This window comes from Oryctolagus cuniculus, chromosome 18, assembly GCF_051225735.1.
Source record: "Oryctolagus cuniculus isolate XC-2025 breed Fujian yellow rabbit chromosome 18, ASM5122573v1, whole genome shotgun sequence".
Classification (NCBI taxonomy): Eukaryota; Metazoa; Chordata; class Mammalia; order Lagomorpha; family Leporidae; genus Oryctolagus; species Oryctolagus cuniculus.
Window position 1 is genome coordinate 14,126,777 of NC_142884.1, and position 26,883 is coordinate 14,153,659.

The 26,883-nt window shown below is 60.0% G+C and overlaps 4 protein-coding genes across 9 annotated transcripts in view; 3 read left to right on the plus strand and 1 right to left on the minus strand.

Annotated features, from left to right (window-relative positions):
* Positions 1-445: 445 nt before the first annotated feature.
* PAFAH1B3 (platelet activating factor acetylhydrolase 1b catalytic subunit 3) lies at positions 446-2,732 on the minus strand. Of its 2 annotated transcripts, XM_008249685.5 has the most exons (6): positions 2,594-2,732; positions 2,337-2,430; positions 2,102-2,191; positions 1,527-1,643; positions 1,318-1,440; positions 446-772 (listed from the first exon to the last, which is right to left on the minus strand). In XM_008249685.5, the coding sequence occupies exons 2-6, from the start codon at positions 2,412-2,414 to the stop codon at positions 485-487; spliced, it is 696 nt and encodes a 231-aa protein (XP_008247907.1). In that variant the 5' UTR covers positions 2,415-2,430; positions 2,594-2,732; the 3' UTR covers positions 446-484. The 2 variants fall into 2 exon arrangements, with proteins under 2 accessions (XP_008247907.1, XP_002722351.1); XM_002722305.6 differs by lacking the exon at positions 2,594-2,732 and having other exon boundaries at positions 2,337-2,579.
* A 1,102-nt stretch (positions 2,733-3,834) lies between these two features.
* On the plus strand, positions 3,835-6,733 carry PRR19 (proline rich 19). 2 transcript variants are annotated; one of them, XM_017338235.4, is made up of 3 exons: positions 3,835-4,419; positions 4,993-5,617; positions 5,704-6,733. In XM_017338235.4, exons 2-3 carry the CDS (start codon positions 4,999-5,001, stop codon positions 6,174-6,176), a joined length of 1,092 nt encoding a protein of 363 aa, XP_017193724.4. In that variant the 5' UTR covers positions 3,835-4,419; positions 4,993-4,998; the 3' UTR covers positions 6,177-6,733. The 2 variants fall into 2 exon arrangements, with proteins under 2 accessions (XP_017193724.4, XP_051692424.3); XM_051836464.3 differs by having other exon boundaries at positions 3,836-4,455.
* A 1,401-nt stretch (positions 6,734-8,134) lies between these two features.
* On the plus strand, positions 8,135-18,614 carry TMEM145 (transmembrane protein 145). 3 transcript variants are annotated; one of them, XM_051836454.3, is made up of 15 exons: positions 8,137-8,330; positions 9,073-9,147; positions 9,269-9,346; positions 9,429-9,515; positions 9,607-9,708; positions 9,811-9,895; positions 9,991-10,062; positions 10,155-10,223; positions 10,460-10,540; positions 10,627-10,705; positions 10,845-10,938; positions 11,636-11,808; positions 13,064-13,184; positions 16,791-16,997; positions 17,500-18,614. In XM_051836454.3, exons 1-15 carry the CDS (start codon positions 8,211-8,213, stop codon positions 17,746-17,748), a joined length of 1,692 nt encoding a protein of 563 aa, XP_051692414.1. In that variant the 5' UTR covers positions 8,137-8,210; the 3' UTR covers positions 17,749-18,614. The 3 variants fall into 3 exon arrangements, with proteins under 3 accessions (XP_051692413.1, XP_051692414.1, XP_051692415.1); XM_051836455.3 differs by having other exon boundaries at positions 17,971-18,614; XM_051836453.3 differs by lacking the exon at positions 17,500-18,614 and having other exon boundaries at positions 8,135-8,330; positions 16,791-17,492.
* Positions 18,615-18,714: 100 nt separating this feature from the next.
* The window catches only part of MEGF8 (multiple EGF like domains 8), a 39,370-nt gene continuing 31,201 nt past the window's right edge, over positions 18,715-26,883 (plus strand). The window contains exons 1-5 of one of the 2 annotated variants that reach the window (XM_051836451.3): positions 18,715-19,662; positions 24,820-24,983; positions 25,189-25,395; positions 26,079-26,259; positions 26,341-26,429. In XM_051836451.3, the coding sequence (XP_051692411.3) occupies positions 19,464-19,662; positions 24,820-24,983; positions 25,189-25,395; positions 26,079-26,259; positions 26,341-26,429 (840 nt within the window). In that variant the 5' untranslated portion in view covers positions 18,715-19,463. Of the gene's footprint in view, positions 19,663-24,819; positions 24,984-25,188; positions 25,396-26,078; positions 26,260-26,340; positions 26,430-26,883 lie in introns of those variants that run through there. The other variant, XM_051836452.3, reaches the window with a different exon arrangement.

Below are 26,883 nucleotides of genomic sequence, written 5' to 3' on the forward strand. Positions count from 1 at the left end.
TCACTCAGTCTGTGGACTGTACCCGCCTGGGGAAGACAGTCACACCCTGTCTGAAGGGACAACTACTGCAAGGGCCAGGAAGCCTCCATAGGAAGTGGCCTCTAAACTGGGGCCAGAGCAGCATAAGTCCCAGATAGGGGAGGAGTGAATGCAGGCTCTGGAGGGATGACTTAAGGTGGGCTTTGGCTGTGTGGGGTCACCATGTCCTCAGCGTTCTGCCTTGACCTTGTGCGGTGGTGCTGGAAGGCTGGATTCCCTTAGCATATTGGCTGAAGCTATGATCACAGAAACACACCTGACCACAAGGACCAGAGTCCCGTGATGGAGGCCTGCCTTGGGCAGAACTAGAACCACCCTGTACAGCTGCGGCACTGCAGACCAGGAGAGGATCTGGCTGGCGGCAGTGCCCGGATAGACTCACCCAGAAAGCAGGAAAACAAGAGACTGAGGAAGGAGAATTTAATGTTGTGGAAAGACAGGATGCCTAGGGCGTGGGCTCTGATGGAGGAACACCCTGGCCCTGGTCTTGGGCCAGCAGACGAAGAAGTAGGGAGTGCAGGGCCCGGCAGACGGGTGTGTAGCCCAGGCGGCTCAGATGCAGGTAGTCGTACATGTCATGGTGGCTTATGGTGCCATCTGAGTGCACAAAGCCGGGGTCAGCATCCAGGAAGTGAGCCCGCGGGTGGCCTGCTAGTGCGGCCCGGACCAGCTCATTCACCCGTCGGTTCTTCTCCCGAAGCGGGTTGGGGTGCTGGCCCCTCGGAAGCAGGCCCTGTGGAGGAACACCAAGAGTTTAAAGATGTCCTCCCAGCACCTTGGCATGCCCTGTCCTCTGTGCCAGGCTGTCCTTTGCCCCCCAACCATGGAGACCCCAGAAGCAAAATATGAGAGGAATGGGAGTAGGGAGAAAAGAGGGGTAGCTCGGCTGCACCCCAGCCTCCACTCAGCAAGAACCTTCTGGGTGCCCGACGTCAGCCATAAAGATGCTGACGCCGTGGCAAGGGGTCGATCTGCTCTGAGAAGGGAACAGCTAGAAGCGATGGGCCCTGCTTCACTCAGGAATGCCGGAGGGCTTCTGTTACTCAAGTGTTTTAAGGATTTTTAACCCTTCCAGTGTCTCCAGCAGCCCCTTGGGGTCCCGAATCACATCTTCAACCATGGCCGTTCTGACAGCCGTCGCAAACTTTGACAGATTTTTTTTTTTTTTTTTGCCTGAAAACCATTGCTCTGCGCCAAGGTGCCCACGACTGTGCCAACTGCGGCTACATCTGAGGGGTCCCAAACCACTGCCATTCTTCCTCGCCCAGCGTCTCTCACCAGCACCACGACCCGGGCCTGCGGCTGCCGCTGGTTCACCAGCTGCACGATGGCCTTGATGCCACCGGTCACCTGCTCTGCTGTGTGCCCGTGGTTGTTGGTGCCCACCCAGACCACCACGATCTGTGAAAAGAGGGGCGTGAAGGTTGACGTGACAGTGAGGGGGCAGGCAGAAGGTGTACCCGGCTCCCACTCTCGCCCCCACTCACCTTGGGCCGGATGTGTTCCAGCTCCCCGTTCTCCAGCCGCCACAGTACGTGCTGTGTGCTGTCGCCACCAATGCCAAAGTTAAGCGCGTGCAGAGGAGAGAAGAGCTCCCGCCAGATCTGTGGGGCACAGGGGCATCAGCAGCAGGGACCACGCCCCCACCCCCCAGGTGTTAACCAAGTGCCATCATGGAAGAACCTTGCTTTATGGAAGCAGGATGGTGCAATCTCACTTTAAACCAAACTGTAGACTCATTCTGTGGAATCTGCTCTGGTTCGAGCCATCCAACACATCACAGGGGGACCTCAGCGTGAGGACCCCGCGTCCTGTAAAGGTGAAGGCTGGGCTCCTGTCCCAGCTGGCCTTGACTTGGGCCGGAGTGACTGCGGCTTTGTGCCAGCAAACAATAAAAAGCCACACCTTGGGCGGCCTGCTTACAGGAAAGGCTCTGACGAAGTGAGGACACGCAGGGCCTCCTCTGGGGGGACGCTGCACCTCGGTGCCCCATTTCTGATAAACCATAGCTGTCAGCCAGGGCGCGGAGTGGGTGGGGCAGGAGCACGGGGCCAGGCCTCACCTCACATTGGTGCATTAGCTGGACCAGAGAGTCCCCGATGAAGACAACTTCGGGTTCCTTATCCTTGCTGTCCGCCACGAACCGATGGTGCTGCGGGGACGCGCGAGGGGGAGTCAAAGACACGCACGCTCCCCGCCTGGCCCGGCCCCGCCCTGCCTCCTTAGGCTCCCCGCAGGAACCAGGGGTTCTCATGAGACCCCCACCACCACCGCCCGGACCCCTAAGGATCGCTCACCAGGGACATCCAGCGCCCGTCGCCCTGCACGTCCTGCACCGGCGTGGGCTTGCTGGCTGGATTCTCTTCCCCGCTCATCTCGGCGCCCCAGCTCCTGCAGGGTGAGCGGGCGAGGTCGGCCCGGGAGTGCTCCGGGAGGAGGGGCGGCTCTGCCACGCCCACCCTTACCCCTCCAGGCAACAATGGACGGTCCCGACTCCCTCCCGCCGAGGCCGGAGGCCCAGCCAGAGCCCCGCCTCCCCTCCAGAGGCGGAAACCTTCACTTAGGAGGGCGGCCGCCTCCCCCACGCGGCCGCGCAGTGGGCTCGTCCGCGCTTCCCGCCCGGCCACGCACTCCCCGGCCGACGCGGCGGCGGGCGCTCCCCAGCGCTGGGGGCGGGGCAGGCGAGACCATCCGGCTCGGCGGCGGGGAGGAGGAAGAAACCACCCACTGGTGTCACGGGGAGGGGCGAAGCACCTGAAAACCCAGAAATGGGCGGGGAAACTCTAGCGCTCTCCCTCGAGGGAAGAAACCATTTGTTGTAGGGCGAGGAAAGTGTGGCAGGGACCACCTACTGGGGTGGGGGGGGGGCGCCCCATTCACGTGGTGGGGGGAGGGGAGCTAGTGGAAGAGTCCATTCTTGGATCCGTGAGAGGGTGGCTCGTATGCACCTGGGAAGGGACGCTCCCATTTTCTACCGACGTAGGGGACAAAAATGGAACATGGCAAAATGTGAAAATGGGCGGCCTAGTTCTAAGGAGACATTCCAAGGCAGCCTGTGCTTTAGTGAGCCTACCTTTTCCTGGGCTGCCTCTGCTCAGAACGTCAGAGATAGACGGACAGACTTACAATCTAAACTGCTTATCTTTGCATTCAAGATACCACAGGACCTGCATGGAGGGTAGCAAAAGGTACAGAAAGAGAAAGGAAATTAGAGACCCAGCAGGGCTGGCTTCCAGCCTGGCGCCCCTCCCGCAGATCGTCTTGCAGATCTGGTTCTCAGACCAACAACTTCAGCTGGGTGTTCTGTCTGGGGTTCTGAAACAAGTCAAGGCCACCTGGGGTGGTGCCTCTCCCCCTCCCAGCTCACATTAACCTCCGAGCTAAGTGTCTACTCAGATTTCCCTGTTCTTGGGGGCCAGGTGTGTGTGTGTGAGTGTAGGGGGTTCTCACTCCTCCCTACACATCATTTTCCTGTAGCCTCACTCCTGGGTTGGACCTTGCCATCATCCCATTCATTCTGGTAGATTGATACTGAGACAGAGAAGAGCCTTATTTATTGTGTTTTTGTTCTGCCTCCCCTGAGGCGGGTCTGGCACATGCTGGTAGCGGCTGATCAACAATACTTGCTGAATGAATGTTCAATGAATGGGTGAGATCCTGGCCTTATCCCAGTGTACTGTGGGAGACAGATCCAGCAAGTGCTGTGGCGCGGGGTGGGGGTGGGGGTGCGCCAAAGCTGTGATTGAAGGAGGCTCGGGGAACCTCTAGGGGAGGAAGACTCGGGGCCAGGGGTTTCCTAGAAGTGGTATCCGAGCTGGGTTTGAAACATGATGAAGACTGGGCAGGTAGAAAGAAAAGACGCGGGTTATATTATACCGTTACAGTAGTTACACACTTTTGCGAGGTCACATACAGCACAAATGGGACAATTTGGGCGTTTGAACCAAGTCTAGCCCCTGAGCCTACAAGGACACTACAGGAGGTTGATTCTTTAGGGAAGAAGGCTGTGGCTGCCCAGAGGCGGCTGGATACCACCTTTCTCAACTTCGCACCTCCTGCCTCGCCTCTTTGACCTCCGAAGTCCGCCCATTACCGTCTCAGCCAATCAGCATCCAGGAGGGAGGGGGCAAGCCTCGTGGGCCCAGCCGATTGGTGGGTGGAGTGAGAGGTTCCCGGGAGTGAAGCTGCGAGGGGCGGGGCTACAACCACTGAGCGAGTGGCCCGGAACCTCGTGCCTGTCTCTGGCGCCCGGAAGCGAATGGGCGGGAGGGACGTGCGCATGCGTGTGGTGCGCCTGAGGACCGGAAGAGCGCCGGGCGTCTTCGAAAGCTGGGGTCGCCGCCACCGCGGAGAAGCCATTGCGCCCTACAGCCACGTGGGGTGGGAGGGGGACGGGGTTCGTTGGTGCAGGAGAGGGTGAGGTGCCCCTCCCCCACCAACCGTGCCCCACCCCTTTTACTCTGCCCCCTGCTTTACCTCAACTGCCCCATCTGCTTCGTGTCCCACCCCGAGCCTCCCCCCATGACCAGGCCCCTGTCCCTGATGGCTCCTCCGTCTCCCTTTCTCGGACTCTCCACAACGTCTCTTGCTGCTCTTGCTTTCCTGCCTTTCTTTCGCGGCCATCTCAGCACTTTCTGCAATTTCAGGCTGGATTTCTCCTTAAAATCCCTGTTGGTCCCCAGATCTCTTCAATTTCAGGATCCCTTCCCCATTCTCCAGCTCTTTATCCATTCTCCGATGCCCGGATGCCTCACCCCATTAACCATGACTGTCCTGACCTCGTCCACCTGACTCCTTCCCTGACCACACCCGTTGCAACTGTTCTCTTCCACTTCTCTTCTCTTGTCTATCTAGTAGCTCCACCTCACCCCAAACCTGCTCTTCTCAGTATCCACTCTGCTTCTCATCCTGACCTACCTGCATGCTGGTGACCACTGTATCGCTCTTTTTTAGGACACCATGGATCCTCGGGGGCATGCCGGCCAGCCTTTCCAGCGGCCTGAGAAACCTGGTCGAGTTCGCCGCCGGAAGACCAGGCGGGAGCGGAATGAGGCCCTAGTGGGCAGCCGCCGACCGTTGGCCCACCAGGATCCTCCTGTGGCCAGTCAGGATCCACCTCCACCCCTGCGGGATCCTGTGGCCCCTTCTGTCCCCAAGCTCGTGGTCATAACCCAGGGTCGACTGAGCCGGGAGCACCGTGGTCTCTTCAATCATGAAGTGAAATCCCTGGACGTGGCTCGGCTGCTTAAAAGTGGATCCCTGGAGCCAGGCACCCCGCCACTCCCTTCCAAACCCTCCCCAAGCCCAGGCAGGGTCCAAGAATCAGCCCCACAGTCAAAGGACAAGGAGAACCAGGTGCCTGGAGGCTCTGGCCCAGGCCCGCCCAGTTCCCCAGAGCTCCCTGGCTTGGGGCAGCTTCTAGGAGAGTTACAGTGCCAGCTGATTCTACCGCACGCTTTCCCCAGGAGGAACCTGGTGCAAGAAGCCAGGGATGCCATTGTGGGCACCCTCCAGGCCTGCCATGGCTGTGTGCCTGACCTTGCCCTGGTGCTCCGGGGCTGCCAGCCACCCTTGCAAGGTGAGCCCGTTTCCTGTCCCCTGCATTCCCCTTCCCCATCCCTGCTGTCACTCAGCTGTTTCCTGTGCTCCTCTCCTCTGTGCCAGGGACCAAGCCTGTGGGCCCTGAGAGGCGGAGGATGACACCCTCCTGGATCAACGATGCTGAGCAGACCCCAGGGGAGGAGAGACAGAGGCGGCGACCAGGGACCAAGGAGCTTGCTTTCACCATGCCTCGCGCCTCCAGCACTCCCGTTGCACCCAGGGGGAACCTGGCACCACCGAGAGGTCCTTGGCCACCCCCTTTGCCCTCATTCTCTTCACCGTCCAAGGTGGCCTGGGGTCCCCCAACAGCCTTTGACCTGCTAAAAAGCATCTGGCTCGTAGGCACACCGCCCCCTCCCCAGCCCTGGGGGGTTGGCCCACCACAGCCCCTACCTCAGCTGCCATCACCCTTGATGCCTCGAACCTCTGCCCTGGACTGGAGCCCCAGCCCCCCTGCCCCACTGCCCAGCCTCTCCTGGGTGGTGGCCCAGAGCAGTCCGGAAGCCTGGTCCTTTCCACCCATGAGACTGTACTGAGAGGCCGAGGCTGGGGCTAGGGCAAGTATCCCACAGTCCTGGTCATCTCAATAAAGTACCTTCTTCATGGTCCCCTGGTTCTTCCCTGAGTGGCTGACGCGGGAGAGCAGCTCTTCTCAACGCTGAGCTCTAGATTCAAGATGGAAGGGAAGGTGCTGTCACTTGTGACCTTCTTGGGCTCTGGGGCCCAGTAGGACTGGGAAACCTGGGCTGTAATCAGTCTTGTACTCACAGTGGCTAGTTGGGTGTCCAACTCTGAGCTGATGCTGGGTCCCCAGAGTGGGCAAGACTGAGACCCTGTCCCCATGCGACTCCTGGAGGTGCAGTCCCAGCTCCACTGCTTGCTTCTGGGAGACAGAGGTGCAGGGATTGGGAGAGGCCAAGGCGGGAGTGATGACTTCAGAGAGGAGCCCACAGAGACCCTGTAGTTTTCAAGATTGGTAGATGTTTGCTAATCTGGGAGGACAAGGATGATTTGGGCAGGGGAAACACCCCGTGCAAGGCCTGGAGGAGCCAGAAAGGGGGTGGAGGAGCATTGTCCTTCAGCGCAGATCCTTACGCTGTGCTGGGATCCAGAGTGGTTCACATCTGGACCTGCCCTTGAAGGCCTGCTGGTTTGGTGGGCAGGGGGGACAATGCACACGACCAGGGCAGGAGTGGCGATTAGGGCTGAATGCCCCGCAGAGCCCCCACCCTGCCACAGTGTTTTAAATGTCTGAATCAATTGCCTGTTAGACAGTTTCTTTAAAAATATGCATTTCTGAATTTTCTCAGAAAAGATCTGTCAGCACCCCTGCAGTCCTTGCTGGCAACAACACCATGGAGCAGAGAAGCCCCCCACCCTCGAGGCCCATGCGTCTTCCCTGCTTGGATGTTTGGCTTAGAAAGTTTTCTAAAATGGTGTCTTGAATAGCAGCAGATTTTCTGCGGTGGAAAGTGAGGGATGAAGCAAGAAATGTTTGTTGCAGGGGCGGGGTGTGGCACAGTAGTTAAGGTGCCACGTCAGGTGCCCGCATCCCACCCCAGAGCCCCTGGATTGGAGTCCTGGCCCTGCTTCCAAACCAGCTTTGTGCCACTGTGCACCCTGCAGAGCAGCGGGTGATGGCTCAGATGCTAGGGTCCTTGCCACCTGGGTGGGAGACCTGGAATGAATTCCAGGCTCTGACTTTGGTGTGGCTGTTGTGAGCATTTGGGGAGTGAACCAGCAGATGGAAGATCCCCCCTCTCTCTGCTATTCAAATAAATAATAAAATGTTTCCTGGAGTCCGGTCAGGAATATCAAGCTGAGTGGTTTTCTCCCTCTTGCCCAGTGGGAAACCTCACGGTCCACAGGCTCTGGGGACTGGACTGGGAGACCACAGGGCTGGATGACTCAAGGTCTTAGGGTGGGGAAGCGGCAATACTGGAATTTGAACACAGGCAGTTCACTCTGGTGCCCATGCTCCTGGATGTCAGACCCCACCACCCCTGTCTCTTAACAGCCCATTTCTCCATGCTGGTGAGCAGAGACAGGATGGATCAGGCAGACGGGTACGGGGGCTGTGGCTGAGGGCTCTGCTGCCTCCGTGTGGGGCCCGGATCAAATATCTTGCCCTCTCTTGTGCCTCTGTGTCTGTGAGCATAGCATTTGGAAAGCTGGCAACTGGAGGATGGACACAGAGCTGGGGGTGCTGCCATTGGGGTGGGGATGGACAATCAAAGACTGCTTTTGGGACTAAATTGGGATGAGGTCAGGACACAGGTCGGGCCTGGGGACAGTGGGCCATCCCTAGGGAGGCAGTTTGAAGAAGGCACACCTTGGGGGATGTGGGTTCGATCCGCGAGACTCCCAGAGCGGAGCACTGGGGTGGGATGATGGAGGATGGGAAAGGGGCGTCTTCTTCCACCAGGTTGGGCCATCCCCGGAGAAGGGGCGGGGAGCGCAGCGCCCGGCGGCCCCTTTAATCGGGGACGCGCGCTGTCCGGCCCGCGCGCTCTCGCCTCCGTCGCCGGCCGGAGCGGGAGCTGGAGCGGAGCCGGGGCCGGAGCGGCGGAATGGAGCCCCTGCGCGCGCCCGCGCTGCGCCGCCTGCTGCCGCCGCTGCTGCTCCTCCTGCTGCCGCTGCCCCCCCGCGCCCGGGCCAAGTACGTGCGGGGCAACCTCAGCTCCAAGGAGGTGAGCACACGGGGGTCCCCCGCCGCTCGGCGGGCCCGGGGAGACCTGAGGGGAGAGGGTGCCGCCCCGCCCCCTGCCGCCCCTCCCGAGCGGACCCGGGGATCCGCGGGAGATGGGGCCAGGGGCGATGGGGGCTGGGCCGGGTGGAGGCTGTGGGGGCCCGTGGGGGTCCGGGCCAGACTTGGGGATTGCAGGAGGGACGCTGAGGTCAGAGCTGGGTGGGGATGGGGCGCGGGTTGGCAGAGTCAGAGTTTGGCGCGGGGGAGGGAGGGCGCCGAGGTGGTGCTGAAGGGACAGCACTTGCACTCCGCGGAGAGCCCTGAGTTCGGCGCACTCGGCTCAGGACCAGGAGGGGGCCGTGCGGAAGATTCTGCAGCACGGGATGGTTTCTGGGACCAGGACTGGGGCAATGGCACTTGGATGGTGTCCGGGACCCAAGGCGGCCAGGACGCACACCTGGCTCTCCAGGGTCTTTCTCCCGGTGCCTGGGGAAGGCGAAGGAGGGTTTTGGAGGGGAGGGGAGGGGAGGAACGCGGGGGGCTTCCGAGGGGGGAGAAATCAGGGCAGCAGGAGTCCAGGACACACAGGGAAGGGACCTGGGAAGAATGTTGGAGGTGACTTGGTCTCCTCGCAGTGCCTGGGAAGCCAGGAACCCGAGGGGAGGGAAGAAAAGTTGGGGGTCTCCAGCGGAAGAGAGTTCTGTAGGGACTCAGAAGAGGGTGTGACCAGACCCCTTTTCTAGGACTGGGTGTTCCTGACAAGATTTTGTTTCCTCTCGGATTACGGCCGACTGGACTTCCGTTTCCGCTACCCTGAAGTGAGTCTTCCCCTGTCACCTGGCATCCCGGGGCTTGGATACTTTACTCCTTTGGTCTCCCCAGGCAGGGGGTCCCCGAGGCCTCTGCACTCCCCCAAGCCCCCCATCTCTCGGTCTGCAGGCCAAGTGCTGTCAGAACATCCTGCTCTATTTCGATGACCCCTCCCAGTGGCCAGCCGTGTACAAAGCAGGCGACAAGGTGAGAGCTGTGAGGAGGGGGTAGGAGGATGGGGAAAAGGCCACCGCTGGCCAGGGAGTGACCCTGTGCCTGCCTTCCCCAGGACTGCTTGGCCAAGGAGTCAGTGATCAGGCCGGAGAACAACCAGGTCATCAACCTCACCACCCAGTACGCCTGGTCAGGCTGTCAGGTGTGGGCCCAGTCCCAGGGGGAGGGGAGTCCTGGAGGTCTCAGGCCTGGAGGCCTGGGGGCCAGGCTTCAGCCTTCTCGCCCCTCCTCAGGTAGTGTCAGAGGCCGGGACCCGTTACCTGAGCTGCTCTAGCGGCCGCAGCTTCCGCTCGGTGCGCGAAAGGTGGTGGTACATCGCTCTCAGCAAGTGCGGGGTAAGGGGCTGCGGCAGCCCCCAGGGCCTTCTCCTCTTTGCTTTCTTGGTGCCCCCCCCTGCCCAGGGCGCCCCCACCCTGAGGCCTGCACCCTCCCCACAGGGAGATGGGCTGCAGCTGGAGTATGAGATGGTCCTCACCAATGGCAAGTCGTTTTGGACCCGGCACTTCTCGGCCGATGAGTTTGGTGAGCAAATGGGACCCCATTTGGGCTGCCTGTGGAGTCCAAGGCTGGGTGCCAGGCTGGGGACCAAACTGTTTCTTTCTTCGCCACGTGGGCAGGGATCCTGGAGACAGATGTGACCTTCCTCCTCATCTTCATCCTCATCTTCTTCCTCTCCTGTTATTTTGGATGTGAGTCCAGCACATGGACGGGAGCAGGGTCAGGGGAGAGGGGCTGTCCTCCCTTCTGTCCCTGAAGAGCCTTTCCCTGCCCCGCTTTCCAGACCTGCTGAAGGGCCGTCAGTTACTCCATACCACTTACAAAATGTTCATGGCTGCCGCAGGAGTGGAGGGTGAGGTTTAGCCTGTCCCAGCTCGCGAGTTCCGTGGGAGGAGGGACGTGGGGCCCTGAGGTCTGGGACTGACAGCGGAAAGCCTAGGAACCTGGGCTCCTAGGTCCCCAGGGAGGAGGGGCGCGGGGCAAGGGGGCCGGACACCCAAGTCTCTTGGCAGGTCAAGGGCAGTGACCGACCTGGAGTCTTGAGGGGTGGTCTCTGCCCCTTTCCTCTGTGTTCATCCCCCATCCTAGTCCTGAGCCTCCTGTTTTTCTGCATCTACTGGGGCCAGTATGCCACCGACGGCATTGGCAACGAGAGTGTGAAGATCTTGGGTGAGAACGCGGTGGGGCTGGGGGCTGGGGGCTGGGGCGGGGTCCGCTCTGAGCCGCCTGAGCCGCCCTCTCCTCCCTTCTCCCAGCCAAGGTGCTCTTCTCCTCCAGCTTCCTCATCTTCCTGCTGATGCTCATCCTCCTGGGAAAGGGATTCACGGTGACACGGTGCCCGGGCAGGGAGCCCTTGGCGGGGCGGCGGGGCGGCCGGGCTGGGGAGCCGGGTGGGGGTGGGCCTGGGGGGTAGCTGCCCCCTCCTCCCTGACGGCCCCCACCCCTGCTGTCTCCCCTCATGGCCTGCCGCCAGGGGCCGCATCAGCCACTCAGGCTCCGTGAAGTTGTCAATCTACATGACCCTGTACACCCTCACCCACGTGGTGCTGCTCATCTACGAGGCGGAAGTGAGTCCCAGAGGCCCCTGCTGGGCCCCTCCCCTCTCCCGCCCCCTCCTCAAAGCTCTGGGTGGCTGACCTGTCCGCGGGTCCCTCTGCACAAAGCGCCCTTCCAGGCAATCCAGCTTTCTCTCTGCCACTCTGCTTTTCCACCTTCCTGTCTGTCTAAGTGAGCCCTCCTCTCTTCACGTCCCTGAGTAGCTCCCACCGTCTCTCACGGCGGTCACATTTGTGCTCCGTGTCGAAGAGTCCTTGCAGACCTGGATGCCACTGTGGCTCTCCCACCTCCTAGCTGGCTGGCCTTGGGTGATGAACCCCCTCTCTTTTCTTCTTTGGAAAAACAGGAGGCTCTTCCCTACCCTGGGTGCCGGTGTTGGGGGGTGCTCCTCAAAGGCTTTGTGTCACCAGCAGGCTTTGGCCAAAGGGCTTCCCTGTCAGCTGTGTGAAGTGGGGTGATAGGAAGACCTGCCTCGATGAATTGATCCCGATAGAAAAGCTCACACATGGGAGGTGTTCAGCCCCCATGTGGGGGCACATGGCAGCCGATGTATTCTCTCCCTGTCTTTTCCCCCTCTTTCTCTCTGTATGCTCTTGTATCTATCCCTGGCTCTCCCGCTGCTCCCTTGGGGGCCCACGGGTGGGGTTCAGGGACCCTGATGGAAGGCAGGAAGCCAGGGCTATGATGAACCCTCTCCTGTGGGTCCAGTTCTTCGACCCAGGTCAGGTACTGTACACATACGAGTCTCCAGCCGGCTACGGGCTCATCGGGCTGCAGGTGGCTGCCTACGTGTGGTTCTGCTATGCTGTACTCGTCTCCCTGCGCCACTTCCCTGAGAAGCAGCCCTTTTACGTGCCTTTCTTTGCTGCCTATACCCTCTGGTGAGATGTGGTGGGCCCCCAACTTGCCCCTGCCTCCCCCGGCTCCCTAGAAGTGGCTGCAGCCCACCTTAGACCCTCCTCCGTGAGGAAGGTGGGTTTTTAAGTCAGGCAGCTGCCACTCAGGATCTGCCGTCACTCTCCTTGTGATCTTGGGGAAATTAATTTCCCAAAGTTAAAAAAAAAAAAAAAGAAAAAAAGACTTTCACAGAGAGTGCTCAGGTTACTACCCATAACCAAGCTTTTCGGTAGTTTCTCCTGCAGAGGTTACCTTGAGCATGCATAGTTTAGTGTCTGATAGGTAGTAGACGTTCAATAAAAACTCCTCGGAATTGTTGCTGTTCAACGTAACATAGTGGGGCAGGCGCTGTGATGTAGAGGGTAAGGCCACTGCCTGAGGCACCAGCGTCCCCTATGGGTGCTTGTTTGTCACAACTGCTCCATTTACAATCCAGCTCCCTGCTAATATGCCTGGGAAAGCAGCAGAGGATGGCTAAAGTCCCTGAGCCCCTGCAACCATGTGGAACACCTGGAAGAAGCTCCTGGTTCCTGACTTCTGACCAGCTCAGCTCCAGCTGTTGTGGCCATTTGGGGAGTGAACCAGCCAGAAGATTCTCTCTCTCTCTCTCCCCCTTTCTCTCTCTCTGTAACTCTACCTTTCAAAATAAGTAAATAATTCTTAAAAAAAAAAAAAAAACAAACCACATAGCAGTAAATAGGTGGATTCCAATCCAGACTCCCTGGCTTCAGATCCCAGCTCCAAAGCTTGTAAATTGTGTGACCCAGAGTGAAATAGAGAGAGGGAGAGAGATCTTCCATCTGCTTGTTCACTCCCCAAATGGTCACAACAGCTAGGGCTGGGCCAGGCAGAAGTCAGGGGGCCTGGGACACCACCTTGGCTTCTCAATGGGTGGCAGAGGCCCACGTACTTGAACTATCATCCGTTGCCTTCCTAGGCAAGTAACAGCAAGATTGGAAGTGGAGCAGCCTGGACTTGAACTAGTGCTCATATGGGACGCTGGCATCACAGGTGGCAACTTAACCTGTTGGCCACGACGCCGGCCCCAGCTGAATTAAATGTAACCTAATCCTCGCCCCTTAGGATTTCCCAGACCAGTAGGATTGCAGACCCTCTTTAAGCCTGTGGCTTCTGAAAGTCCCACTGTGGAACGTGTGTGTGCGTGGCAGGGGAGGTGGGGTCATGGGCTGGGGTGGAGGGCAGGAGCAGTGTCTCTATCAACCGATACCTCTCCTTCAGGTTCTTTGCAGTTCCGGTCATGGCCCTCATTGCCAATTTCGGGATCCCCAAGTGGGCCCGGGAGAAGATCGTCAATGGCATCCAGCTGGGGATCCACTTGTACGCCCACGGCGTGTTTCTGGTGAGGATGGGAAACCAGGGCAGGGGATGCCTGGGGCTCCTGTCCCGAGCCCTTGATCCATTTCTTCTTTCTCCAGTCATTCACCAGACACCTAGTGAGAATCTGCTGGGTCCCGGCGGCCCACTCGACTGCTCCCCCAAATCCGCCCTCTTCTCTTCCCCTCTTCTACTTTGTGTCCTGGCCTCTTTCTCCAATCCACTCTCTTTCTTTGAACCTGCATCCCACTTCCATTCCTAACCACCGGTCCCCAGACTCTCACATGTTCTTTTGTATCCCCACTGTCTTCCCCAAGCCCCTTAGTCTCCACACCACCCTTCTCCCAGGCACACACACGCTCCCACCACAAGCTGCTGCTCAGGATACAGCTGGGATGGCAGAGGCTGGGGCTCCTGGCCAGGCAGCAGCAGTGGTGGCAGTGCTGTCAAGATCCAGGCAGCACAATGGTCCTGGCACCAAATCTAGTCTTTGTTTTTTATTTTATTTATTTATTTTTTTGGGACAGGCAGAGTGGACAGTGAGAGAGAGAGACAGAGAGAAAGGTCTTCCTTTTGCCGATGGTTCACCCTCCAATGGCCGCCGCGGCCAGCGCGCTGTGGCCGGCACACCGCGCTGATCCGATGGCAGGAGCCAGGTACTTATCCTGGTCTCCCATGGGGTGCAGGGCCCAAGCACTTGGGCCATCCTCCACTGCCCTCCCGGGCCACAGCAGAGAGCTGGCCTGGAAGAGGGGCAACCGGGACAGAATCCGGCACCCCGACCGGGACTAGAACCCGGTGTGCCGGCGCCGCAAGGCGGAGGATTAGCCTGTTGAGCCGCGGTGCCGGCCTGTTTTTTATTTTTAAGATTTATTTATTTATTTGAAAGTCAGTTACACAGAGAGAGGAGAGGCAGAGAGAGACAGAGAGGTCTTCCATCTGAGGGTTCACCCCCAAATTGGCCGCAACGGCCAGAGCTGTGCTGATCCGAAGGCAGGAGTCAGGAGCTTCCTCTGGGTCTCCCACACAAGCACAGGGACCCGAGGACTTGGGCCATCTTCTACTGCTTTCCCAGGCCACAGCAGAGAGCTGGATCGGAAGTGGAGCAGCCAGGTCTCGAACTGGGCGTTAACCCGCTGCGACACAGTGCCGGCCCCTAGTCTTCGTTTTGGTTCAGATCCTATCTCACCTTCTGCTTCTTTTTAAAAATATTTATTTATTTTAGGCCGGCGCCGCGGCTCACTAGGCTAATCCTCCGCCTTGCGGCGCCGGCACACCGGGTTCTAGTCCCGGTCGGGGTGCCGGGTTCTGTCCCGGTTGCCCCTCTTCCAGGCCAGCTCTCTGCTGTGGCCCGGGAGTGCAGTGGAGGATGGCCCAAGTGCTTGGGCCCTGCACCCCATGGGAGACCAGGATAAGTACCTGGCTCCTGCCATCGGATCAGCGCGGTGCACCGGCTGCAGTGCGCCGGCCGCGGTGGCCATTGGAGGGTGAACCAACGGCAAAGGAAGACCTTTCTCTCTGTCTCTCTCTCACTGTCCACTCTGCCTGTCAAAAATAAATAAATAAAAATATTTATTTATTTTAGAAGATTTTATTTATTTGAGAGGCAGAGAAAGGGAGAGACAGAGAGAGAGGTCTTTCATCCACTCATTCACTCCCCAAATGGTTGCAACGGCAGGAGCTGGGCTGATCCAAAGCCAGGAATCAGGAGCCATTTCTGGGTCTCCCACATGGGTGCAGGGGCCCAAGGACTTGGGCCATCTTCTACTGCTTTCCCAGGCCATAGCAGAGAGCTGGATCAGAAGAGGAGCAGCCGGGACTCAAACCGACATCTATATGGGATGCCGGTGTCACAGATGGAAGCTAAGCCTACTAAGCCACAGCCCAAGATTTATGTATTTAAAAGGCACAGTTTATATTTATATATACACACACACACACACACACATATATATATACATACACACACACACACACACACACATATATATATATAGAGAGAGAGAGAGAGAGAGAGAGAGAGAGATCTTCTATCCACTGGTTCACTCCCACAAATGTCCAAATTGTTGCAATGGTTAGGGGCTAGGCCAGGCCGAAGGCAGGAGACAGAAACTCCATCCAGGTCTCCCATGTCCATCTCATTTTCTTGATAACAGTTCTCTTGTTCATTCATTTATCTACTGGCTGATCACTGGGCACCTGTCTCACCCAGCCTGTTTCATGCTAGGGACACTCGTACGCATTTTCCCAGCCCCAGGAGAGGATCGGCAGCAGCCATCACACCCAGCATGTAGAGATAAGGCCAGATGTAGGGAGATGACCTGTCGTGGCTCCATGGCCTTTGGTGGCGGAGGCAGGCCCCAAGGGCTTGCATGAAAGGGAGCCAGGGAGGGAAGCAGGCATCACCCAAGGCCCCTGGGGCCTGCAGCGTGCTCTGGGTGAGGCCTGTGCTCAGCTGCCAGGCAGGGGGCTGCACTCCCAGTCCCCACCTCAGAGCCCGACTTAGGTAGACTCTGTCGCCTTCCTCGTCTGGTCCATCTTGAAGCTCTGCCCAGAAAGAGGGGAAGTGCTGAGACCCCCCACCCCCGGCCATGTGCCAGGCTTTTTCATTTCCGCCTTCTCATGTTTCCAAGTGGGCACTGCAGCCCTTCCACTGGCGCAGCTCGGGGAGTTTCATCAGCGCGCCCCAGAGCCCAGAGGCGCAGACCGTCAAACGCAGTGCCCTTGCTTTTAGTTCACCTTCAGCTGGCTTCTCTCCTGAAACTGCTCGTGGGTGCTCAGCACAGCTCCGCCTCTGGCATCCCGCCACTCTTTGAATTTCAGCTCCTGTTCATTTATTCAACACAGCCTTGGAGGGAAGGTGCTGTCTCCAGGATGTGGCCTTGGAGTCACACGCTGTCCCTGCCCTCCTGGCTCACAGGCTAAATGGGTAGACATCCCCACATTCCAGCGGTATTTATTGAGGGCTTCCTAAAGTTGAGTCTGTATTTTTTTAAGTGTATTTTCATTTTATTTGAAAAGATAGACAGAAATCCTCCAATTACTGGTTCACTCCTCAAATGCCCAAAGCTGAGCCAGGTCGAAGCCGGGAGCCCAGCGCTCCTGGGTCTCCCAAGTGGGTGGCAGAGATTCAAGTACTTGAGGTACTGAGGACTCCACAGCCAGCCCTCCTAGGTGCTAACATTCTAGTCTATTAATTACTGTCCAACTGAGTTTTGTGTTGATGGAAATATAATCTGTGTTGTCCACTGCGGTAGCTACCCATGACATGCGGCATTGTGCCCTGGAAATGCGAACAGTGCGACTGAGAAACTGAAATTTTAATTTTGATTACATTGAAGTTCTATGTGGCTGGCTGGTGGCTAGGCTACTGCACAGTGCGGGACACTGATTTTAGCCAGGGATAGCCCAGCGACCAGGGCACCGATGGGGGCAGGGGGAGGCAGAGTAATGAGTTGTGTTAGAGAGAAAAGGTTGGAGCCCAGGGCACTATGAGAACTCAACCCAGTCCGAAAGGCTGCACGGAAGTGTGGGGATCTCAAGCGAAGGGAAATTCTTGGGACCTAGGTTTAAGGAGACAGCCTGGGCCTGGACAGTGCTTCTCCAACCTATGCTTGGCCACTCGCCCCAGATCATGACTCGCCCGTCGGCGGCCAACAAGAACTTCCCATACCACGTGCGCACGTCGCAGATCGCCTCTGCCGGGACCCCGGGCCCAGCAGGCAGCCAGTCGGCGGACAAGGCCTTCCCGCAGCACGTCTATGGGAACGTGACGTTCATCAGCGACTCGGTGCCCAACTTCACGGAGCTCTTCTCCATCCCCCCGCCCACCTCCTCCGTAAGCCCCGCGGCCCCGGCGCCCGAGGAGCTGCTGGCGCCGCCCCTGGAATACCTGACCCCGCTCCCGGCCCCGCCGCCACCCTCCGCGCCTCCCGCGCCCGGGCGCCTGAGCCCGCCCCCCGCCTTTCGCACGCCCCGCGTCCCAACGCCGCGCCGCGACCCTCCCCCGGCGCCCGCGCCCACCCTGCCAGACTGGGTCCTGGCGCTATTGCGCACGCCGCCACGGACGCCGCGCGCTGTGCCCCCGCCGCCCGCCTTCCGCGGCTCTCCCCCTGCTCCCCGGCCGCCGCCGGAGTTTGCCCCACGCACCCCGACGCCGCCCCTTGAGTACCTGGCCCCGCTGCCCAGGCGCCCTCCCGTCCACTCCTTCCCTGATTGACAAGTGCATCCTTGCCTGGGGTGGTGGGGTCCTCTAGGGGGAGGGGGACGGGCCTTCGGGGCCGCATCTGCCCCCCTCCCCGAGGGTCCCGGACGGCCTCTGACCCTGACCCCCCTCCCAGGCCGGGAAGCAGGTGGAGGAGACAGCGGTAGCGGCAGCGGTGGCCCCGAGGGGCCGCGTGGTGACCATGGCCGAGCCGGGCGCAGCCTCCCCGCCCCCTCCCGCTCGGTTCCCCAAGGCGGCCGACCCGGGCTGGGATGGCCCGACGCCATCCTACCAGCCGCTCGTGCCCCAGACGGCGGCGCCGCACACCGGCTTCACCGAATACTTCAGCATGCACACGGCCGGGGGCACCGCACCCCCGGTCTGAGCACCCCTGTCCCATGGGCCGCGCACCGGGCCCCAGCTGGGCTCCGGACCCCTCCCCCGCCCCCAACTCCTCCCCTGAGTCCAGGGCTCGGGCCATCCCAGGCCTTCCCGACCCCCTCCAACCCAGCCCACGCTCCCAGGTGGGGAGCAACGCGCCCTGTCCCCCCTCCCCTCTTGTGCCAAACGGTCCCGCGGGAGCCGCTCTCCCCGTCCCCTCCCTCAGCCCCTGCCCCGAACGGCGCCGGATTCTGGGCTCCCGCTGTTCCGAGATCTCCGGCCCCCTGGCCCCCTCCGAGACCTTTGACCCCGCCGGACTCCGGGATACCCGTGACGGCCGCCGGGACCCTGCTCGTGACCCTGCGGGACTCCGCGACCCCGAGCCACTGCTCCAGGGACGGACACTGTGCAGCTGGCCTCGACTCGGAAGCGCTCCCTCGGACGGACCCGTGGTCTGTCTGCCCCCATCTCCACTCCGGGGGCCTTCCTGAGGTCCCTGGCAGAAAGACTCCCCCCCCTACCCCCATTCTTGCCAAAATAAAGAGGATTCATTGAGTTTTTATCTATAACATGGCTTTCTTTAACATTTCGACGGGGTCCGCAGGCCGGGCTGCTCAAGAGCCGTTTGAGGCTCGGGCCCTCAGCGTGTCCATCTGAACATGTCGGCAAGGCGCTGCCTGTCTCGACCCAGAATCTGGGGAGCACTGTGGACGGGGATCTTCTCGCAGAGCCCCTTTATTTTCACCTTCGCTTCCCCCAGTCAGAGGTAGAGACGCCCTCCAGCGGTACACGCTCCCCTCAGCCTCCCGCAGCCCGAATTTGGGTCGCGCTCTTAGCACTGCGCATGTGTGATTCTCTCCTCACGGGCCCGAGGAGGTCGCTGTTGCGCATGCGCCCAGGGACAAAATGGGCGGGGAAGTTTCCGGAAGCCTCCCCTGGTCGAGGGGTGGGGCTGGGCGCTCCGCAGTCCTCCCAGGGCCGCTCTGACCTGCCGGGCTGCAACTTCTCGCCTCCTCTCCGCCCGCCCTCCCACAGCGGCCGCTCGGCTCCCGCCCCCTTGCCTTCCCAGCGGGTCTTCCCGGAGCCGCTCTGGCCCGAGCGTCCCCTCATCTCTCTGATCTGGCCCATCCGGCTCGGGAGGGAGGCGCGGGTGGGTGAGGGAAGGCAATAGAGGGTTATGGGGTCCGGGCTGGGACCTCGGAAGGCTGGCGCCGTCCCCGGCATCCGCTCGCGCCCCGCCCCTGACTGGAGGGGTCTCTCCGGGACCGTCTGGGCCTGGTTGGTCCTGGCCCTGTACTCTCTGTAGGGGGCCCCTGCCGGGCGGTGGAACCCTTCGCCCCCTGGGGACCACCCGTCTGTAAGGTCCGTTTTGGCCCGCAGCGGCCTGAATCTAACTGCTGGGCGCCGTTTTATGGGGTCGGCCCCTCTATGGGGCCCCGTGTTTATAGGGGACCCCTACGGTCCCTAGCGGTCGAGCCTGTCCCTGGCGAGCCCATGCACCCGGCCTTCCCTGGGTCTGTAGGACCGGCTGCTCGGCTCCCAGAGCCGGTCCCCAGCGGCCGTCCCCTTCTCAGGGACTGCGTCTCCCAGACCTGCCGGGTCTACAAGGCCATGCTAAGCCTATAGAGGTCGCATTTGCAGGGCCTCACTCCGGGTGGAGGGTCCTCTCCGGATCTTAGCGGCCCTTCGCGTTTCCAAGGGTCGTTGCGGGAGGCGACGATGGCCCAGGGCCGGGCACTATCCACGGCCCTGGCCCTGGCCGTGGCTCTGGTCCTGGCCGTGCTGGGCCCGCTGTCCCCCGGAGTCCGGGCGGGGGACTGCAAGGGGCAGCGACAGGTGTTGCGGGAGGCTCCAGGCTTCGTGACGGACGGTGCGGGCAACTACAGCGTCAATGGCAACTGCGAGTGGCTCATCGAGGGTGAGTGGGTCCGCGTGGGTCACTCGCTCATCCGCTGGCTACTTTATTTGTGCGTTCATCCACTCGGCATATTCCCGGAGCCCCGTTCTGTTCCAGACCTTTTGCTGTAGAAAGTGCAAGACCCCCAGGGTAGCCGCCCACCTGAGGCCTGCCCTGGAATGCCTTGAAGTCTAGTGGGGGAGAGACAGCCAGACCCAGACAGACAGAGCAGCAGCGAGGGGGTGCTCTCTGTAACTGTCAGACACTCAGGCTGGGGAGTGCCATCACCTGGCTCCTAGTGTAGGCTTTCTGATTTTGGGCAGGTGACTTATTTCCTCTGAGATTCAGCTAGCCACCCCCCACCCCCCTGCCCCCTTCCCCATTGGGGAAAACAAAACGACTCAGCTCACAGGGTTGTTGGAATTCAATGAGACTAGATATTCAGCGTGCCTGGCCCATCGTCAATGCTCAATAAATGGTATTAGGATTATTATTGATGTCACTTTAAAAAAGAGCATTTTTCCCCCCAGGGGTTGTATTTGCCACTGGGATGTGGCAGAGACCGAGACAAGTCCGATGATCTTGAGTACCTTAAAGGCTTGGAGTGTGGGGAGGGAGCCAAGCAACAGGAGGTGATGGCCCAGAGTGATCTGTAATGGGCCTGGGAGAGCCTGGCCCCCGGGGGAGAGGCGGGGAGGTGTGAGCTGAGACCTAAGGGACCCATGGGAGCCAGGGAGGAGGGGGCCAGGGGAGAGCATTCCAGAAAAGAGGGACCCACCTGTGCAATGGCCCTGCCACTACCCTGTCAGCTCTCAGCCAGGGACTTGAGATAAACCCACTGCCCAGAGAAGACGTCTGACTTAGCCTGGCTTAGTTGTGCAGGAGGGCGCAGAAGGCCCGTGCGGAGGCCTGGGAGCTGTTGAGGACCTAGAAGCCAGGGTGCTGAGACACGGAGTAAGGAAGGCAGTGGAGGAGCTGGAGGGTGTCGGGCCCAGCGTGAGGGCAGCCGGGAGGTGGAGGAAGAAATTCGGGGCTTGTGGCTGGAGAAGGGCCAGGAAGGCGTCACGGTGGGACAGGACCTGGGTCACGCGGGGCCTCCCTTGCAGGATGTGGAGCTTAGGGGGTCGTCTGGGGGCACTGGGAGCTGTGGAAGGGCCTGAACAGGGGAAGGGCATGGTCTGGTTGATGTTTTAGAACAGGATTTGTGGCTGCTCTGTGGGGTGTGGATGAAGGCATGTTTCTTGGGGCGGATGTGTCTGTCTCCAACCTGGGATCTGTTCCTGTCATGTCGAGGGCGAGAACAGAATGAGGGACGGGGGGAGTATAAATCGTTGTCTGGCCTTGAAGAGACTCAGGTTGGGAACAGTGGAGCTGGCCGCAGGCATCCAGCCCCCAGCAGGCTCAGGGCTGCGACACAGGGAGATGCACGGGTTGTGTGGCCAGGCCTGGGCGAGGAAGAGGAGCCCCTGAAGCAGGGTTCTGAAGCGTGCATAGGAGTTTACTGAGTGGGAAGAAGGAGCAGCCTCTGTGAAGACATGCGGTCTCAGGACCCATGCCCAGGTTGTCTGCTCTGGTCACTCCATAGGCAGAGCTGAAGAGGGGAAGAAGAGCCTTGGGGGCCACAGAGCAGCTTGGCCTTCCTTCTGGGGTTGATGGGAGTCGCAGGAGTGCTTGGAGCCAGAGCGGGGCATTGTCTTCAGGCTGGAGGCTTGGTCTTGTAGAAGAGGGTGGGTTCTGACCTCCATGGAGCAGGGGCCAGGGGGTTGGGGAGGTATGGAGAGCGTGGAGCAATGTTTGGGGGACCTCATCATTGAGCCTTGGGGACCAGCTGTCTGGACGGTGGGTAGAGGGGAGTCTGGGAGGTTGCTCCCTCCCCTCCCGGCCTGTGCATCTTCCTCCCTGTTACAAGACAAGCGGCCGACACACCTGCTGTTGTACCAGGTTCACCCTTTAGCCCTTGTGCTCCTAACATCTTCAGGATTGAGAGCCTCTCACTTTTGAACAGCAGGTTTGGGGATCAGGTTTCTGTCCAGAATGGTGAGGGGGCTGGGTAGAAACCGGAGACCTTGAACTCGGGGCGGGGGGGCGGGGGGGGGGACGACTTGAGGCCGATGGTGAGCTGTGGCCTCCCAGGCAGTTAACAAAGATGTACTTGTTGTGATTCCGGGAAGAGAGCTTTTCAGTTTGGTAGGGGCTGGTGAGATTCTGGGAGGTCTGGGTGCCTGTCCAGCTAAATGGCTCTTCTGCCTTCCCAGACCACGGTGGGGCCCTGTGTGGCGTGGTCTCGGGTCCTCTGGTCAGAGCCTGAGGGGGAGCTGCCAACTACATTACTGGTTTGTTGTTGTTGTTTTATGCATTTCTTCATTCTGTCACCTGGCTTTTCCTGAGCCCTTGCTCGCTGCCAGGCCTCGTGCTAGGCAGTCTTGGGGAGGGAGTTAGGCCCAGGTCCAGGGCTCCTCAGCTGCAGGGAAGAGAGACCCGGGCACAGATGGTCCTGGCTCAGAGTCCTGAAGGTTGTAGTGGGATCTGAGGGACACCCAACCCAGCCAGGGGGCATCAAGGAAGGCGCCCTGGAGGAAGAGGGGAAGTTTGCTGGCCAAAAGGAAGAATGTTGCAAAGGCCCAGTGCCTGAGCGAGCTGCAGGCAGTGTGGTGATTGAGCCGAGGGCAGGCTCCTGGCTGGGGAGCTAGGTTTTCTCCTAGCGTGGTGACTAACCATGTAGGACTTCTGAGTAGGGGAGAGGCAGGGCCAGTCGTGGCCTTGGGAAGATCCTTCAGGATCCAAGACTTGGGGCCAGGCCCGGAAGGAGGCTGGCTCCATGATCCTGGTGAGAGAGGATGAGGACCGGGCGGGACTGGGCAGGGCACATTTTGGAACGCTCTGGCAGTGGTCTGGCAAGCGAGAGCCATTATCTCAGTGAGTGGGCATTCCGATCTTGGTAGGTGGGGAGAATTAGCCCCATTTTACAGTCAAGAAAACAGGCTCAGAGAGCCCATGGCACTGGCCCAGGATCACACATCTGGGGTAAGTAGCAGATGCGCCTGTTAGGGTCTGGAGGAGGGCACTCAGGGTCATAGGGGAAGGAGCTAGCCCTGGGTCCTCCAGCAGGTCAAGGGCAGAGCTGGAACCCAAGTCTCCTGGTTGTGCTAGCCCAGAGGACTCCCCCGAGTGGCCCGTGGTGGTCTCATGAGGGCCTCTGGTGTGGCCCGTGGAAGGAGAGGCCCTTCTGGCAGAGAGCGAGAGCAGGGGCAGCGTTAGCAGTGCACTTGCCCCTGCTCCAGGGCTGGGCCCCGCGGGAGGCACCTCCTGAGTGCCATCGCCTCTCTCACGGTCGCAGTCACCTGGCACCTGGGGCCACAGCCTTCCGAGGGGCCCCTTGGGCCTGTGGCCAAGAAGGCGCCTTTGGGGCTTGGCTGTTGGCGCTGGCTGTCAGCTGGGGTTGCCGCCTGGCGTGCCTTCATGTGGCTTTGGCTGTTCCTAGTGGGACAGCTGTGTTCCGAGCAGCAGCGCTGTCCAAGGCCCAGGGGAAAGCTGCAGGACGTCTGTGGCCTCTCCACCGAGTCCCAGGATGTCACTTGTGCTTGTTGCTGGTCGTGCAGGCCACTGAGGCTCTTCCCACATGCAAGGGGCAGGGAATTAGCCCCGCCCCCAAAAAATTTATTTATTTGAAGGCAGAGTTACAGAGAGGCAGAGGTAGAGAGAGAGAGGAAGAGAGGTCTTCCATCCGATTGTTCACTCCCCAGATGGCTGCAATGGCCGGAGCTGTGCCGATCTGAAGCCAGGAGCCGGGAGCTTCCTCTGGGTCTCCCACACAGGTGCAGGGGCCCAAGAATTTGAGCCATCTTCTTCTGCTTTCCCAGGCCATAGCTGAGAACTGGATTGGAAGTGGAGCAGCTGGGACTTGAGCCGGTGCCCATATGGGATGCCGGCACTGCAGGCTGCGGCTTTACTTGCTATGCCACTGTGCCGCCCCCCCCTCCTTTTTTTTAAATGACTGATTTGATTTGAAAGGCAGAGTGACACAGAGAGAGGATCTTCTCTTTGCTGATTCATTCTTCAAATGGTTGCAGTGGCTGGGACTAGGCCAGGCTGAAGGCAAGCGTGGAACTCCATCCTGGTCTCCCATGTGGGTGGCAGGCCTTTGGGCCACCATCTGCTGCTCTCCCAGGCACATTAGCAGGGAGTGGGATTGGAAGAGGAACACCTGAGACTTGAACCGGTGCTCTGACGTGGGATGCTGGCGTCGCAGGACACAGCATAACTCACTGTCCCACAACCCTGGCCCCAACTCTTGCCCTTTGATAAGAGTGGCCTAGAAGTTTGGATCCACTCCAGCACTGTCCTATCCCCTCTGTTCACCTGGAACATGGGATACTCACAGAGGCCCCTTTCTAGCCGGGAGGCCACCTGTCTGCTCCGGCCTGGGCCCTTGTTTCCTGGCTTAGGCGTGTCTGGAGCTCGCAGGTTGGCAGGGTGACCGAGGCAGCAAGGACACTGTGGCTGCACCTCTGGTGAGGTTCCCTGTCCACTCGTGAACTGCGGAGGTTGTGCATCCTGATCCCAGGAGACCTTTTGGGGCTGGTGTTGTAACTCCTTGTCCCTTCGAGGCAGGTCACAGGTCTGACTCATTTTTGATCCCCCTCATCATCCGGAGGTGTGGTGTTGTGGGTGGGCTGGCGGGAGGTATGGGAGAAGGTCTATGTTTATAAAAAAAAAAAAAAAGTGTTTATTTATTTGAAAGATGGCGTGACACAAAGAGGAGAAACAGGGAGAGAATCAGAGAGAAGGAGAGAGAGAGAGGGAGAAAGAGGGAGAGAGGAAGAGAGGGAGAGGGAGAGAGAGGGAGAGAGGGAGAGGGAGAGGGAGAGAGGGAGAGCTTCCGTACGCTGGTTCATTCCCCAAACGCCCACCATACTCCAGGCCCAGGCCAGCTGAAGCTAGGGACTAGGAACTCCAGCCGGGTCCCCTTCGTGGGTAGCAGGGATCCAAGTACTTGGGCCATCATTAGCTGCCTCCCAGGTACATTAACAGGGAACTGGATCAGTGCAGAGTAGCTGGGGCTCAAACTGGAGCTCCAGCACAGGCTGTAGGCGTCCCATGTAGCACGTGAACCCACTGCACCACAATGCCCACCCCAAGGTCCACAGTCAAACCTGGCCTCCCTCTGTTCACCTTCAGCCCCGAGCCCCCAGCACCGGATCCTGCTGGACTTCCTTTTCCTGGACACAGAGTGCACGTATGACTACCTGTTCGTGTATGACGGTGACTCCCCCCGGGGGCCGTTGCTCGCCAGTCTCAGCGGGAGCACCCGGCCGCCACCCATCGAGGCTTCCTCGGGCAAGGTTAGAGGTCACGGGCTGTGGGCTGGGGGAGGGGGACGTGTGGCAGAGACCCAGTGAGAGGGCATCGGGGGAGGGCACTGGGACCGAAGCAGGTGGGGAGAGAGAAAGGAGGTGGGGTTCTGGGCCCCCAGGGTGGGGTGGGGCAGGGCAGGCGAAGACCCTCCCCCAGCCCAGCCCCTGGAGCGCTGTCCCCTTGTACCTGCAGATGCTGCTGCACCTCTTCAGCGATGCCAACTACAACTTACTGGGCTTCAACGCCTCTTTCCGCTTCTCCCTGTGTCCCGGCGGCTGCCGGAGCCACGGGCAGTGCCGACCCCCAGGAGTGTGCGTCTGCGAGCCAGGCTGGGGGGGCCCTGACTGCAGCCTGCAGGAGTGTTCGGCCTACTGTGGCAGTCATGGCACCTGTGCCTCGGTGAGCCTGGCCCCAGCCGTGTTCCCCTGGGATCCTCATCTGTGACCACACCCAGCGCTCCCAGCCCCAGGATCCGATCTTGCTGCTGCCTGCAGCTCTCCTTCCACCCTCCCCCCTCCTGCCAGGTCCCACCTTCCACCTGTTACTCCTCCCTGCAGGCCCTCCCCTGCCTGAGCCCACTCTGTCCTCACCCCTGTCACACCTCTTACCCACAAACCACCCTGTGTCCTCTGGCCGGCGCAGCACCCTCCTCCGCTGAGTCAGCGTCCCTGGACCTGCTGACCTCGCAGCACTGACCTGACATCTAAGCTGTGCGCGTCCAGCCTCGGGTCTCGCTCACATGTTGAGCTCTGCCTGCTTTGACCTCCCCAGCTCTGAGCTCCTCCGCTCCAGGCTGGACCCTGGCCTCACTGAATGACTCTTCTCGGACCCACCTTCTTTCTGGCGTCCTTGGTTCTCGCCCACTGGTCTGCCTTCTTTGCTCCCCCTGCCTTCCTGTGTTGTGTGTCTGAGTCCTGTTTCTCCCCCTCTGTCTGCCTGTCTCCTTCCACTCTCTCTCCTTTGCCTCACTGTCTCTTATTTCATTCTCTCCCTGCCTGTCCATCTTTGTCCTTCCCCCTTTTGCCCCATCTGTCTCACTCTCATTCCATTTCTCTCTCTCCCTAACGGCCCCTTCCCCACAGCCCCTGGGACCATGCCGCTGTGAGCCTGGCTTCCTGGGACGGGCCTGTGACCTGCACCTGTGGGAGAACCAGGGGGCTGGTTGGTGGCACAACGTGAGTGCTGGTGACCCCGCCTTCTCTGCCCGGATTGGGGCAGCTGGTGCCTTCCTGTCCCCACCTGGGCTACTGGCTGTATTTGGAGGTGAGCAGATGGGGTGAGTGTCTGGGGGCTGGAAGCCTGGCAGCCTGTGGCCAGGGCTTGAGACCATCTGGCCCTCCACAGGCCAGGACCTCAACAACGCCTTGGGTGACCTTGTCCTGTACAACTTCTCTGCCAACACCTGGGAAAGCTGGGACCTGAGTCCTGCCCCGGTATGGACCCCTCCGCTCCATCAGGCCCAGCCAGGGTGCCCCGCCTGACCTCCGTCTCCCCATACCACCCCCTGCCCCCAAGCTGGAGGCAAGAGCTCATTTCTCCGTCTCTCTCTCTCATTTTCTTCTTCTCTCTCCTTCTCTGTTTGTCTCCTGCCTCTCCTTTGCACCATTGCCCTGATTTTGCGTCTGACTCTTGGCCTTTGTTCTCTTGATTCCGTGTCTCCGTCTCCCTGGGTCTCTCTCTGCTTTTTCCTGCCATTTCTCCTCCTCCTGACTCCACACCCCCTCCCTCTCTTCTGGTGTTTCTCTGTCTCCCCTGCCTCCTGTTCGTTGTGTGTTCTCTCTCCTTTTCTCTCTGCATGGCCCTGTCTCACCACCTGCGTCTTTCCCTGTCTGTGTGTCTGTGTGTCACCATGGGTGTCCCTCCCCATCTCTGTCTTCTTGTCTCTTC

What these genes read in the sequence shown, in the direction of transcription:
- PAFAH1B3 (XM_008249685.5), bottom strand. Translation starts at nt 2,414, where the DNA reads ATGAGCGGGGAAGAGAATCCAGCCAGCAAGCCCACGCCGGTGCAGGAC. An exon ending in TGGAACACATCCGGCCCAAG is followed by an intron (nt 1,441 to 1,526) that starts GTGAGTGGGGGC and finishes CTCTTTTCACAG; the next exon opens with ATCGTGGTGGTCTGGGTGGG. An exon ending in AGGCCCGGGTCGTGGTGCTG is followed by an intron (nt 773 to 1,317) that starts GTGAGAGACGCT and finishes GTTCCTCCACAG; the next exon opens with GGCCTGCTTCCGAGGGGCCA.
- TMEM145 (XM_051836453.3), top strand. Translation starts at nt 8,211, where the DNA reads ATGGAGCCCCTGCGCGCGCCCGCGCTGCGCCGCCTGCTGCCGCCGCTG. An exon ending in GCAACCTCAGCTCCAAGGAG is followed by an intron (nt 8,331 to 9,072) that starts GTGAGCACACGG and finishes CCCCTTTTCTAG; the next exon opens with GACTGGGTGTTCCTGACAAG. An exon ending in TCGCTCTCAGCAAGTGCGGG is followed by an intron (nt 9,709 to 9,810) that starts GTAAGGGGCTGC and finishes CCCTCCCCACAG; the next exon opens with GGAGATGGGCTGCAGCTGGA.
- PRR19 (XM_017338235.4), top strand. Translation starts at nt 4,999, where the DNA reads ATGGATCCTCGGGGGCATGCCGGCCAGCCTTTCCAGCGGCCTGAGAAA. An exon ending in CTGCCAGCCACCCTTGCAAG is followed by an intron (nt 5,618 to 5,703) that starts GTGAGCCCGTTT and finishes CCTCTGTGCCAG; the next exon opens with GGACCAAGCCTGTGGGCCCT.